Source organism: Octopus bimaculoides, chromosome 21 (assembly GCF_001194135.2).
Source record: "Octopus bimaculoides isolate UCB-OBI-ISO-001 chromosome 21, ASM119413v2, whole genome shotgun sequence".
Lineage (NCBI taxonomy): Eukaryota > Metazoa > Mollusca > Cephalopoda > Octopoda > Octopodidae > Octopus > Octopus bimaculoides.
The window spans coordinates 19,655,159-19,667,763 of NC_069001.1; the positions used below are offsets into that span (position 1 = coordinate 19,655,159).

Here is a 12,605-nt window from a genome sequence, read left to right on the forward strand (position 1 = left end):
ATATATATATATATAGAGAGAGAGAGAGAGAGAGAGTTGGAATTTACAAAAAAAACAAACAAACAAAACAAAAGACGAAGACAGGTGTGTAAACAACAAACATGTATTAGGACCACTGATGAGGTCACAGAAGTGTGACGAAAGAACTCTGGCCGAAATAGGATTAATGTAATGTAATATAAAGCTGAAACAAATTAACACCAAATATACAGTGCATGTATTTTTATTGGCTAAACTGGCAGTATGACCATCCCCAAGTACAATAACATATATATATATATATATCTTCACAAGAGTGATTGAAATAAATGGCGATTGTGGAACGTACGCACGCACACATCAGATGAAATGGACGAGTGTGCGAGAAGGGGTGTATTGTCATGTATACGTACATACATCTTTTTTGTATGTATGTGAGCGTGAGAGAGAATGCCACTTAGGCATCTCTCTTTCTCATACGCACACATACATACGAAAAAGATGAATACATATGTATTTATGTATGTACATATACATGACAACACACCCCTTGACTGACTGGCGCTCTCTCTCTCTCAAAAACACACACATACATAAATTTATACGAACGTACTTACAAAGACACGTGTGTATGTGATAGAGAAATGAGGAGCGAGAACGTTGCAAACAATGAATGAAAAACATGAATGAAAAAATCGTATAAATAAAAGCCCTTGTACCGTATATTCAGATTTATGAACTTAGTAAATATTTCTTTCAGTAATGTATCATAGTTGTTTGCAAATAATGAATTAAAACCATCAAAATAGAGAGTGAGAAATTTTGCAAATAAAAACAGAAAATTTTGCTGTTGCTACGTCCATACCAGAAGTTGACATTGAGAAACCATTTTAAAGAAGTGAATCATATATATATATATATAAAGCAATATTATTTACTTTTACGAAAAAAAAAACAAAAAAACTGAAGACCCTATAATGTATCAGAGGTCAAATTATTCATGCATCCTTTTTCGCGTGAAAAGCGAATACACACAGGTCTATGCTATTAAAAAAAAAACTGAGTGTGTATATATACATATATATATATATATATATACATATATATATATATGTATGTGTGTACTGGGAAGACAGAGATACAACATGCTGTAAAAATTAAACTGTAAGTAACTGTTATTTAAATACACGAAAAAAATTATTCTATACCGAATTTCTTCGCCGTTTGTTTTTCCCATCAATAAAGTAATTTTATAAAGCGAAATTCACTTATTGTATAACTCTTGGAGAATCAACACTTTAGCTGAGGCTGCCTGTTGCAGTCAACTACGTCCGTGTGTTGCTAATTTCAAGCTGGCTTCAGTCGCCGCTCTACTAGTAGCGTAGTTTTGTGATGAAAGATGACAGACACTACCAACAACACGAAATCAATCAGAAGAAGCACACTAAAACACCCGAGATACTCAGAAATGGTAATTGCTGCTATATCAAACCAAGACAAGAACAGATGCTCCAGAAGAGAAATTATCAAATACATCATATCGAACTACAACGTTGGAGACAAAATCCAGTTAATTAAACTCCACGTGAAGCGTGCCTTGAACGTTTGGGTGACGAAAGGTATACTTTCAGAAACAAGGCGCTGCTCAGGCCATGTCAGCACCAACAAAAGGAAACTGATGCACAAAATGAAGAAAACTGGAAAAGTAACACCTTCAAAGTTGGATAATTTGAAAACAACAGAAACTTAATAAAATTTGATTATAACATAAAAAGGCCCTTTTAAGGGCCACCAACGCCATTTTGATTTTATACTCCTACAAAATGAATGCGATCTCTGGACTATCATTCTTTCCTCTATGCTTAAAATTTAAGTCTTTGTAAAGTATTTTTTTTTTGCATTTAAATCTTCCCGTTTTTGTTTGTTTTGACAATATTTTATTTATATATCTTCGTTGTATGAGTTCATTTTCTCAAGTTCGCGTGATGTAACACCTTCCAATTTCTGTGGAAAACGATTTGAAAACATGTCTTTCAATCTAGGTTGTTAAATTTGACATTTATTTTACTAGCAACAAAAATTCCAACAGTCATGAATTAGTTCACACGTTTCTTTTAGTGAAATACTAGATGAATCACACTTGATTTTGTTCTTCGAAACCTATCAACCGTGAATCTGCGGACCTACGATTAAGGGCGTCCCAGCTATTAGAAAAATAGATTCTTGAGGTGGGTGAATTTAGTAATCTCTTGTAAGCATTCTGGCTATGTCCCTAGTCCGAAAATAATTTCCAGTCCCCGAATCCATACAAGGGGATATAGATACTGTCCTTTCATTGATAATCCATTACAAAAAATAAATTTAATATGAAGTCACTGCAGGTTGAAGATGCCATTTGATTCCGTCAGAAACAAGAAATGAGGTAAATCGTGCTATTTTCTAAAATAGTGATAAACAGCAATTAGTAGAATGCTTTTTAAAAAATTCTATGTTCATAATTTCACTATTACACTCAGGGCATATTTGAAATGTTGGGTAGTAAAGCTATTCTATGGAGAATATGACCTATTGATAGCAATTTGGTTTAAAAAGACGAAAAATTTTAATCGTTCTTTGTAGCATCTGATGAAATTAGCACTGACAAACCCTTCAAAGACATCTAATCTTAGGGAAGAGAACGAGGTCCCTGAAATATATAATGTATTTCAAGAGTTTCCCAAAACTTGGGAGAAAAGTCAGAGGTGTTAATCTTATGCCATAAAAGAAGCTGTCGAATATTCCTAACAAAAATAAGTGAAGGAATCTGCTTTGGTTTTACGTTACTTGGCCTGACTAGAATTCCTGGTATCTAAATACACCAAAATCAATTTCGCCTTTCAAGTACTGAAGTCAATGATATTCATTAACTCCCTTCCCTCTAAACTGCTGGCCTTGTACTTAAGTATCGGCAAGATCGTATCGAAGAGAATGCTTTGCAATATTTCTTGCTGTTTTTTACGTTCTGAGTTTATATAGCTCCGTGCTCAACTTTCCTATTCATCCCTTAGGAACCAAATAAAGCAACAGTCATGTACATCCCTCCCATCAAGAACTTAGGCCTAATCTTTGTATTGACAATGCTACAAAGTATGTGAGCTGGCCTGTCGGAACAAGATCGGTAAATTTTGATGGCATGCGGGTGCACTTATTAAAATTTACAAGGGTAGATCTACAGGCATGGAAGTGTCAGTGGCCGGACTTGTCTGAGATGTGTAACAAGACCACAAAACTATATTGCTTGCACTCACCCAGTGTCCATAATTTGCAAACTTGGGGACTTGTGTTAAACAGCTGCTACCACATTTACGATTGATCTGTAGATCAACTGAGTCGATCGAAGATCAACTCGTTTCCTTCCTTAGGCAAGAAAGAGGGAAGAGTCATCCTCTTCCTGCAGGCTATGACAAAGGAAATTAGTGTGCTGAACAAAGCTAATTTTGTAGACTGTTCTAACCTAGATTTTTTTCATATTCGTTTTTTTTTTGTTGCTCGGGTCAAACCTTTCACTTCTGACAGCTAATAGCATGATAGTGCCACTTTATCTTGTCCTTATATATCTAAGACTACATATCTTCGCATATCTTTTTTTTCAAAGTCAGTAGCGTTCCGTTTGAGGGAAATTTGGGTGCTGTTTCTAACAGGCTCAACGAGTGAATACAAGATGACGTCCGCCGATTCTTTTATTTTTTAGCTCGAAAGTAGTGTTGCTGCTTATTCCAGGATAGCAGACATGCTGTAGACCAAAGGCCAAAACCTTCAGGGATCGTGCACTCCGCATATTATCTTATATATCCTTTCATAAACCGGTAGTGTGTGATTTGAGACATATGGCTGCTATTTCTAGCAGATTGAACGATCAAGTAGAAATATTTTGTCTAACTCTAACATTTACAAGGTGACAGTGAAAGGTTGTGCAGAGAAAAAAGTGTTTGAGGGAGATGATCGACTGACATGTGAATCCTATTGGCAAATGATCTCATATTTACGAAATATTGTTTGATTATCAATCACCCCACGTCCAAGAATAAGGTACTTGTTGATCAGAATTTTTTTTAGGATAGTTGTGGAAATAATGAACAACCATATCTTGGCTGAGTTAGTTCCAAACATCAAAGTCGACAACTTTTCAGTAAGAGTAACTCTATGAGTTCAAATTCCGCCCAGGTCGACTTTGCCTTTCGGTCGATGAAATCGACTATCCCGCTTCCCCCAAATTTCAGGCCTTGTTGCCTATAGTAGAAAAGAAAGAGTAGCCGGTGCTCGTTGAAATAATTTCACTGAATAAAAGAAAAATAATGAAGAGAATTCGGCGCACATGCTAGGAATAACAGCCAAATCTCACAAATACTTTGATTCCTTTTAACTTTTAGAAAAATTGAAATTTTTTCTAAAAGTTTCGACATATACGCTGCATATGTAATCAATCTACTAGCTACACATGCATACATATATTTGTACAGATACGAAACAATTCTAAATTGCTTATAACATCTTCACAAATATATAAATCATTATCTTCTAATATCCATGTACCTCGCAGAACTTCAAACCGTGAGTTGTGGGGTCACCTTCATGCCAAGGGAATGATCTAAGGAGGTGCGGTAGTCCAGGTTTTTGTAGAGGACCAGTGTGGTTAATAATATCTAAGAGGGGAAAAGGGTAAAGATTCCCTTTGGTCATGAATGACCATGAGATTGCACCTAGAAAGTTCCCCTCCAAGGTACAAGTCTGGGCAAATTTGTTTATGGAAAACCAGCAGTCATCCATGCATACCAAAAGTATAGTTTATTTCATACGTTTGCTTAATAATGACAAATTAAGAAGCTTCTGTTAGGATGAGTTCATAAAAGACAGAATTTAACAAGCCAAACTTTAGTTCAGCTCTTAATCACTGCACTTCTGAAGCAAAAATACAATACAAATGGAGTGTAAAAATTGAATAGGTTTATTTAACAAGTTTTAAGAGAATAAAATGTTTATGATATTCATTTTAAGTTTTGAATTATAATTCAAAATTGTCTTCTGATAGAAAAAGTGTTTATATTGAAATCACTGACCTTTTATATAGGAAAAAAAAATCACACCATGATTATATATCAAATTTAATACCAATTTGAATCCGATGACGTATTCTTACGGTATCGATATTCTTTACCATCCTGGTTATATTTGTACACATATTTAGCAGGAAAATATTCCATGTTTAAGCGATAATGGCGAAGATGTAGAAGTAGATGTCTTTCAAGCGTCTTTTTGTCCATAACTAGTCTTTGTTTCTCAGCTGGCACTGTGTCAGGTATAACATTCTTCTCAATTGGTTGTATTTCTTTGCGAATTATGAACTCACCATTGTCTTTGAGTAAACAGTATTCAAAGTCTTTTTCTTCTGGATAACCATTTGGGAAAGTTATCGGTGTTATCTTTATCAGATGTTTTACTTTATTTAACATTTTGTTAACGCTTGGTGTGTTTTTCAGCACAACTTTTTGGTCTTGAGGACCGGTAAGATTGAGAGCGAACATCGTAGACTTTTCTTTTTGGGGTCTGCCCTTCAAAGTTTTTACTCGAGTTACCATGTGTAACATAGAAGGTTCTACAGGAGCAGCTGTTTCAGACTTGTTTAACATCAGCTCTTCTCGTAAAGGCTGTGCCCATTTCATGGCCTTGCTTGCCATTTTCTCCTTTTTGCCTACAAGCCTGAATCGAACTGAAGAATACATGACAGGGCTTTGATTCAAAAGACAACATCTAAATATTGCAAAAAGATTCTGGGACGCCATTTTCGTAAATCAATTCAAGGGCAAATAACTCAAATTATCTGATTATCTCCCCTGAATTAAATCGCCGCGGCGTGTATGGTCACGCCTCGTGTTTAACAACTTTAAATAAAATCATTCATTTTTTTGGTAAGTTCCAGCTGTTTTATTTTTGCAATTTCTGTTATTTATGTTGAGTCTGTTTTGTACACAACCGATTTTGATCTATCTAAATTGTCCGATTCCTTTTGATATATCTGCTAGTAATGGACCAAACTTTACACTGCTCTTGTGATAGTGTAGCAATTCATTCCTGATCAAGCATATCTGTTAGCTAAAGGTATTCCAGCATGGTCATCCTATCTTTTTTGCTTTTCAGATATTGTGTATCTAAGATCTTGTTTGCCAAGTGTCCTTTATATATGACGATAGGGTATGATTTAAAGGAGAATTGGTTATCAATTTGCAGATCGAGCGGTCACGCAGGAAATTTCATTAGTTCGTGCCAAAGGTAAATATGAAGAATCTTGCCCAACGACAAATTAAACAATAAGTTTTTTAGGGTAAAATAGGCGCGTATATTACGAAAAACGTATTAAAAACAGGGCAATCTAACCGTTTCAGACATTTGAATTTTAGGAGGGTTCCGAGTACAATTTGTGAAGGAAATTGTTCGGAGACCTGAGATGAGGTGTAAGTACCTCAAGCAGTATATGGTGAGGTATCTGTTCATTAAGTCTATTCCGAATCATGCTGAACGTTTCCATCGCTTTCTTACGAAGAGCAGCAAACTGTATCTGGGACCCTCTAAAAAAGGGGGATATATTTGAAACGGGGTGATCCTTCGTTTTAACTCGAAAAATGTAAACAATGTATTCGGTAGTTTCCGTGACCACCTGTTGTCTTGTCAACTCTCAGTTAACCTCTGTCTGTTGTTCTTCTATCTGTGTGCGTGCTTGTTCCTTCGTGTGTTTGTGTGCTTGTTCTTATTTGTGTGTGTGCGTGCAACACATAAAAACATAACAGGCATACACACACACATACACAGAACAAGCACACACGCACAACCCATTAGCTTTCTCTTCCCAATTTTACAGAAGATGGCCTGAAACGGTAAGCTTACTCTATTTTTTGTTACTTTTTTGTAATATACACGTTTATTTTACCGTAGAACATTAGGCAAATATAAAGCGTATGCACACTGGTTAGGGTTAGTTTTAGGCTATAGTTCTGGAGTTAGGTGGTGTGTGCATGCGTTTTACCTTCGTCTGCAACCCTCATGAAAATGCGAATGTTTCTGAAACGGTTACTTTGCCCTAATTTTTATTCCGTTTTTCGTAATCCACATGTCCATTTTACCAGAGAAAACTTTTTTCTTTCAAATTTGTCGTTGTGAATGATTCATATTTACCATGCCAAAAGCGTTTGGTGTTTTAGCAAAATAATTTTGTTGAAGTAATTTAGTAGTACCCTTATACTCTGTGTGTTTTAAAACGCATGGATATAGGTGTCGAATTTGTTCCAATAACTTTCGAGTGATAGATAGATAGATAGAGAGAGAGAGAGAGACAGACAGACAGATAGTTCGCTCCGGCCAGTCATGGTATTAGCTGTCAGTAGCCAAAGAATCAACTCAAAACCAGCAGTAACGTTCCTTGTCAGATTTTTCTACTTTCACTTCTGACAGCTAATACCATGACAATGCCGTAATTTCTGTCAATTATACCATTTCTGTAACCCGTCCCTACACGAAATTGTACTTTGTTAGATTTGTAAAACTTCGGTTGGCAGAGGTAAAGAATATGCACATTACACCTTTTCGGTGTAACAAAGACCCTAACCCTAACCAGGTGTGCATATTCTTAACTTTCGCCCTTCGGTTTTCATTTAAATTCGATGATGATGATGATGATAATAATAATAATGATAATGATTCTTTCTAAGTTTAACACACGGTCAAAAGTTTTTTAAGGAGAAGAGCAGGTTGACTACATCAGTTCTCATACTAAATCGGTACTTATTTTACTAACCCAGAAAGCGGCTGAATTTGAACTTGGAGTGTAATGAGTCGGAAGAAAACTCACAAAGTATTTTGTTCGACTCTAACAATTTTATTAGCTTGCCACCTTAATAATAGTAATTATAATGATACTTTCTTTATTAATCACAAAGTGTTGACAAAAGGCTCAAAGACATTAGGGAGCAATACAGTGTGAGATTATATAAAAATATACATGTAAACAAGAGAACTTTTTAAAAGTTGACAAAACGAAGAAAAATTCCCAAAAGGAAGAGGGACTTCTGAAGGCTGCTACTGGAAATTCCACCAAAACCACCGTCACTGACCACTAAGGCAAGTTCCCCTCCTTCTTCCAGGTGTTCTTCTCCAATCTTCAAGTGCATTCTCAGGGCAGACCAGTTCACTTAGCCAATACTCACTACTCATTCTCCTTTCAACAAATTTGTTGGGAGGCAGCACTTCCCTCCTCTTCCTTGTTTTCCTTTTTAAGTGAAACTTGAATGAGTTGACTAGAGTTTTGGCTAAAAAGGAAAATGTTTGTCTTCAGCCCTTCCAGTCTCATTCACCACTTAACCTCTTTTACCAAGGCCACTAGGCAGATAAAAACTGCCTGCTCTTCATAACCAATGGAAGGTGGCAGGACAATCTTCACAATGGACCCAGCTGATACCTGGATCTGTTCTATACACGATAGCAGTTGTTTGATATAATTTCACAAGTCAGTAGTGCTTGGGTACTGGACAAATGCATGCAGAATGATTTTGTTACCATGTGATTAGGACAGCTGTGTAAAGTGCTGAGCTCTAATTGTGGAGGGTATTTGTGGAAGGAGTAGACCCAAGAAAACATGGGATGAAATGGTGGAAAAGACACTGGGCCTCACTGAGGAAATGACAAGGGACCAGGAGATGTGGTGATTTGCTGTACTTGATAAGACATGTCAAGCTAAATAAAATTGCTGTCTTCCACATATAGACTTTTCCTTTCTGGTGCCAGTGCCACATAAAAAAAGCACCCGTGCTGATGGCATGTAAATAACACTTTGTTAAGTGGTTGGCGTTGGGAAGGGCATCCAGCAATAGAAACCAACAGACATAGTTTGGACAAGCTGGTCAGCTGCATGTCAAATCATTCAACCTGTGCCAGTATGGAAAGCAGACATTAACCGATGATGAAGAAGATGATGTGTGCATCTTGGACAGGCCCAGCCTAAGGTACTTCTGTATCTGGAGATTTATCTGGAACCACTCCAATAAGACTGTCAGGCCATGGATTTCTGGAAATTATCCATGGACCCTGATCTATAAGCCCTGCTGAATAGAACAGGTAGTTGATTTTCATTGACATCCAGAATTTCCTCAAGAATGTTGTTTTTGCATAAAGGAATGCTAATGTGAAACTTCCATCTTCTGCATTGACTAAGTACTAGATAGCTATGTGCATTTGGTGACATTCCACCCAGGAGTGCAGCTCTGTCAAAATGATGAACTGTGGGAAAAAACATCTGATAAATGGTGACCACACATGTTCACTATCACGGAATCCTTGGAGATATTGCAACCTCAATACATGCTTGCACATAATCAGTCACAGCATGCCCAATCCTCCATGCGACAGATGTTGACAATAGATGGAGTTGTTGACCAATGAAATGCATCTCTTCCACGAGTTGAAAAGCAAATGCTCCAGTTCAGTCAGACTTGAAGACAAGACAATGTTCAGGCAATGTAGACATTTGCTAACTCTGCCCAATCTTTCTGGAATAGTTTCCTCCTGGTCTATTTCTTGGTATGACTTTCCACCTTGCTCATCACCTCGTGCCAGATCTTCTCTATCTGGAGATCTGGGCCAAACCAGACCCTGAGCAATTTAACTGGCCTGTCTGTTCAAGAATCCATCATGCTGTTGGATGCCATGAACCTACCTTTCCAGTTAATGAGCTGCAGGCCCACTAATTTTACCTGGTTGATTATGGCTCTTGTTACTGCCTCATTCTCCCTTAGAATGTAGTGTCATTCACTCCCAGTGAATGAAGTGCAAACAAAAAAGTAAAATAACTAAAATGGTGACAGTACATAGGAATGCATAAGTACAAAACATGAATATAGTATAAATAAAGTTCATTACATGTGATAATGATTATATTGATAATTTTGCTAGATACACAAATAGTTCTGCATTTTTTGAAACTGTAAAATAAATTTTTTTTTCAAATAATAGGTCTGAGTATATTTAGTTGGCCAATGAACTTTGCTGCCACTTTCGATCAGTGTGTGTGTGTGAGGTGTAACAGTATTGTTAGAGAATTCTTTGTTTTTGTATTTAGGTTGCTTAAGTGTGGCAGATGGTGAAGACTGTTGCTGTGGGGGTATTGATTTGAAAAAAGCTTTCTTTAGTCTAATGATACTGACAATTTCCTGTTTTCTCTGTGTCTAGGAACATATATTTCTACTTAGCTTTAGGAATGTAAAATGGACCTGAATAACTAGCGTGCAAAGGATGCTTAACTGCATCGTTCCTCACAAAAACATGAATCCAGGTATTTATGTCAGAAGGAACAAAAGTTTTAATCAATGTAGGTAACTCCTCCTTGTAACTTTACAGTAGATGAATATAGCTGGCAGGATCATGCTGTTGATTATTTGTTGTGATTACCATCTAACCAGGTAGTTTAATTGCCATACCATGCAGTAATTCTGCTGGGGAGTAACCTAGGTCTTGTTGAGTAGTTGTTCATTATTCTAGTACCCATTCTATCCAAATTGGTATATGCTCATAAAGCTGCTTTAAGCTGGGGATGAAAACATTCTATCATTCTATTGGACATGGAGTAATAAGCTGTAATACAAATTCTGTACCTAATGGATTTGTTCATCATTGTCATCATTATCATCATGTAATGTCCATTTTCCATGCTGGCATGGGTTGGATGGTTTGACAGGAGGTGACAGTGTTAGGAGCTGCACCAGGTGCCATAGTCTGTTTTGATTATTTCTACAGCTGGATGTTCTTTCTAATGCCAATCACTTTAGGGAGTGTACTGGGTGTTTTTTATGTGGCATCAGCAGCCACAAGATCATCAATTTCATTGCAAGAAATCCTCTGCTAGGAGGGGAAGTAGTATTGAAGAGGGTGTGGCTTTGTGCCATTTGTGAAATTTAAGGTATTGAGAGAACAGATATAGGTGTCTTTATGTGAGTACCCCAGTTGGAAACAAAAGGAAAGTGAGTTGGAGAATAAACTAAAGAGATTAATATTGAGAGAGATGATGGTGGGAATGTGTCAGGACATACCCTCAAGAGACATTGGGGGTGGTGAGAATAGGTGAGGTGTTATAGAGGCTGGGTAAGTGGACAGGATGAAGTGACTGATGGAGAGAAATATAGGAGAGGCCTGAGAGAAGGAGTTGCTGTAGGTATGTGAGGGTATTGAAGGAGATAGCAAGCAAGTGAGGAATTGATGATGGAGAGCAGTACAGGAAGGGAAGAGAAAACAGAAGGTGGGAGAAGAAGGTAATTGGGTTTGGGGAGTAAAAGTAACCGAGTAAGTCACATTGGGTGTAGTATGTGCCTATTCTGTTCTCAGTGATAGAGAAAATGATAGATGTTAGGGGGTGAGGGAGAAGGTTGACAGAGTAGAGTCCCTCAGGGACAAGCATTTCCAAGGTGGTTTTAGGATATCAATTCTATTGAGGTGGGTGGGGGTCTTCTTGAATACAGTAATGTGCCAGATATCTTGGTCTGTAAGACTCAGTATTGTCTTCTACAACTTTCATCCACTTTAAGTGATCAGCACTTCTTTATGCAAATATCTACATCCATAGGCATCACATGACTAAACCAGTGCAGTCTTCTCTCTTGCAAACTGCATTTAATTCTTTTACTTCACTTTTTTCTCAATACACTCATGCTTTGTTGCACATGTATATTACATTGCACATCCAGTGGAGCATACCAGCTTCATTCTTCTCTAGTCTTCATATGTCTTCTGCATTCAGGGTACACCAAATAGAATTCCTGCCTACATCTTTTTTACATAATGAGCAGGTCCTGTCTGATTTCTTGCTTAGTAGGACCTAGGTTATTCCTAAGTAGGTATGAAATTTTGAAAATATGTAAGTATCATTTCTATTGCACTTTTTCCTGGAGAGCACCTAAAAAGAAACATTTTGATACTTTATGTGTGAAATTTGGGTGAGTATTTTAGGAAATATAACAATTTGAATAGTCAGTGAAATGATCAAAATGAATAATTAGCCATATTTGTGATGTCATATTTTTGATACTGAGGTGAAAACCATCTTCAGATTACACAGATTAAAAGTGACCATGGTATTAGGGGGTTCCTATAAGGTTGTTATCCACCCCTGAATGGAACTCTCCTGTATGACATGTATGCATGCTCAGTGACTTGCTTTAACTTCCGCAGACGACTCACATACTGTACTAACTGGTTAATATGCTTCCAAAGAAATCACGCAAATACTGCTGTATATGCAGCCACTATAAAGGGAAGAATGTAGACGGCAAAGTTATTTCACTACATAGATATCCTGCAAACATAGCTATTCGTCGTATTTGGCTTCAGAGATCGAGACTTGTGAGGAAAGACTTTGTTTACACTGCAAATAGCCAAATGTGTTCCCAGCATTTCGTCAATTTTAATGGACCATCGAAAGATCACCCCTTGCCATCCGTTTTTCCAAACAAAGTATCTAAAATATCAGTAAGTGCATGATCATATACGCAGTTAGTAGATGAGTGAAATGTCTCTTTGATTTATCTCCTCATTAACAGACGAGAACATGTTAA

At 37.1% G+C, this 12,605-nt stretch overlaps 3 protein-coding genes across 9 annotated transcripts in view; 1 reads left to right on the forward strand and 2 right to left on the reverse strand.

Annotated features, from left to right (window-relative positions):
* The window catches only part of LOC106884493 (U3 small nucleolar RNA-associated protein 14 homolog A), a 283,035-nt gene that overhangs the window by 183,964 nt on the left and 86,466 nt on the right, over positions 1-12,605 (reverse strand). The gene's annotated exons all lie outside the window — the stretch shown is intronic.
* LOC106883222 (queuine tRNA-ribosyltransferase accessory subunit 2) overlaps positions 1,996-12,605 on the forward strand; it is an 85,502-nt gene continuing 74,892 nt past the window's right edge. For 2 of the 7 annotated variants that reach the window (XM_014934146.2, XM_052975341.1), the window contains exon 1: positions 6,753-6,887. The gene's annotated coding sequence lies outside the window, so the exon portion shown is untranslated. Of the gene's footprint in view, positions 2,402-5,842; positions 5,925-6,752; positions 6,888-12,605 lie in introns of those variants that run through there. The other 5 variants (XM_014934145.2, XM_014934150.2, XM_014934147.2 and 2 more) reach the window with 5 other exon arrangements.
* LOC106883224 (uncharacterized) lies at positions 4,943-5,798 on the reverse strand. The gene has a single exon (XM_014934151.2). It carries the CDS (start codon positions 5,796-5,798, stop codon positions 5,121-5,123), a length of 678 nt encoding a protein of 225 aa, XP_014789637.1. The 3' UTR covers positions 4,943-5,120.

Coding starts and splice junctions, on each gene's coding strand:
- LOC106883224 (XM_014934151.2), bottom strand. CDS start 5,798: ATGGCGTCCCAGAATCTTTTTGCAATATTTAGATGTTGTCTTTTGAAT.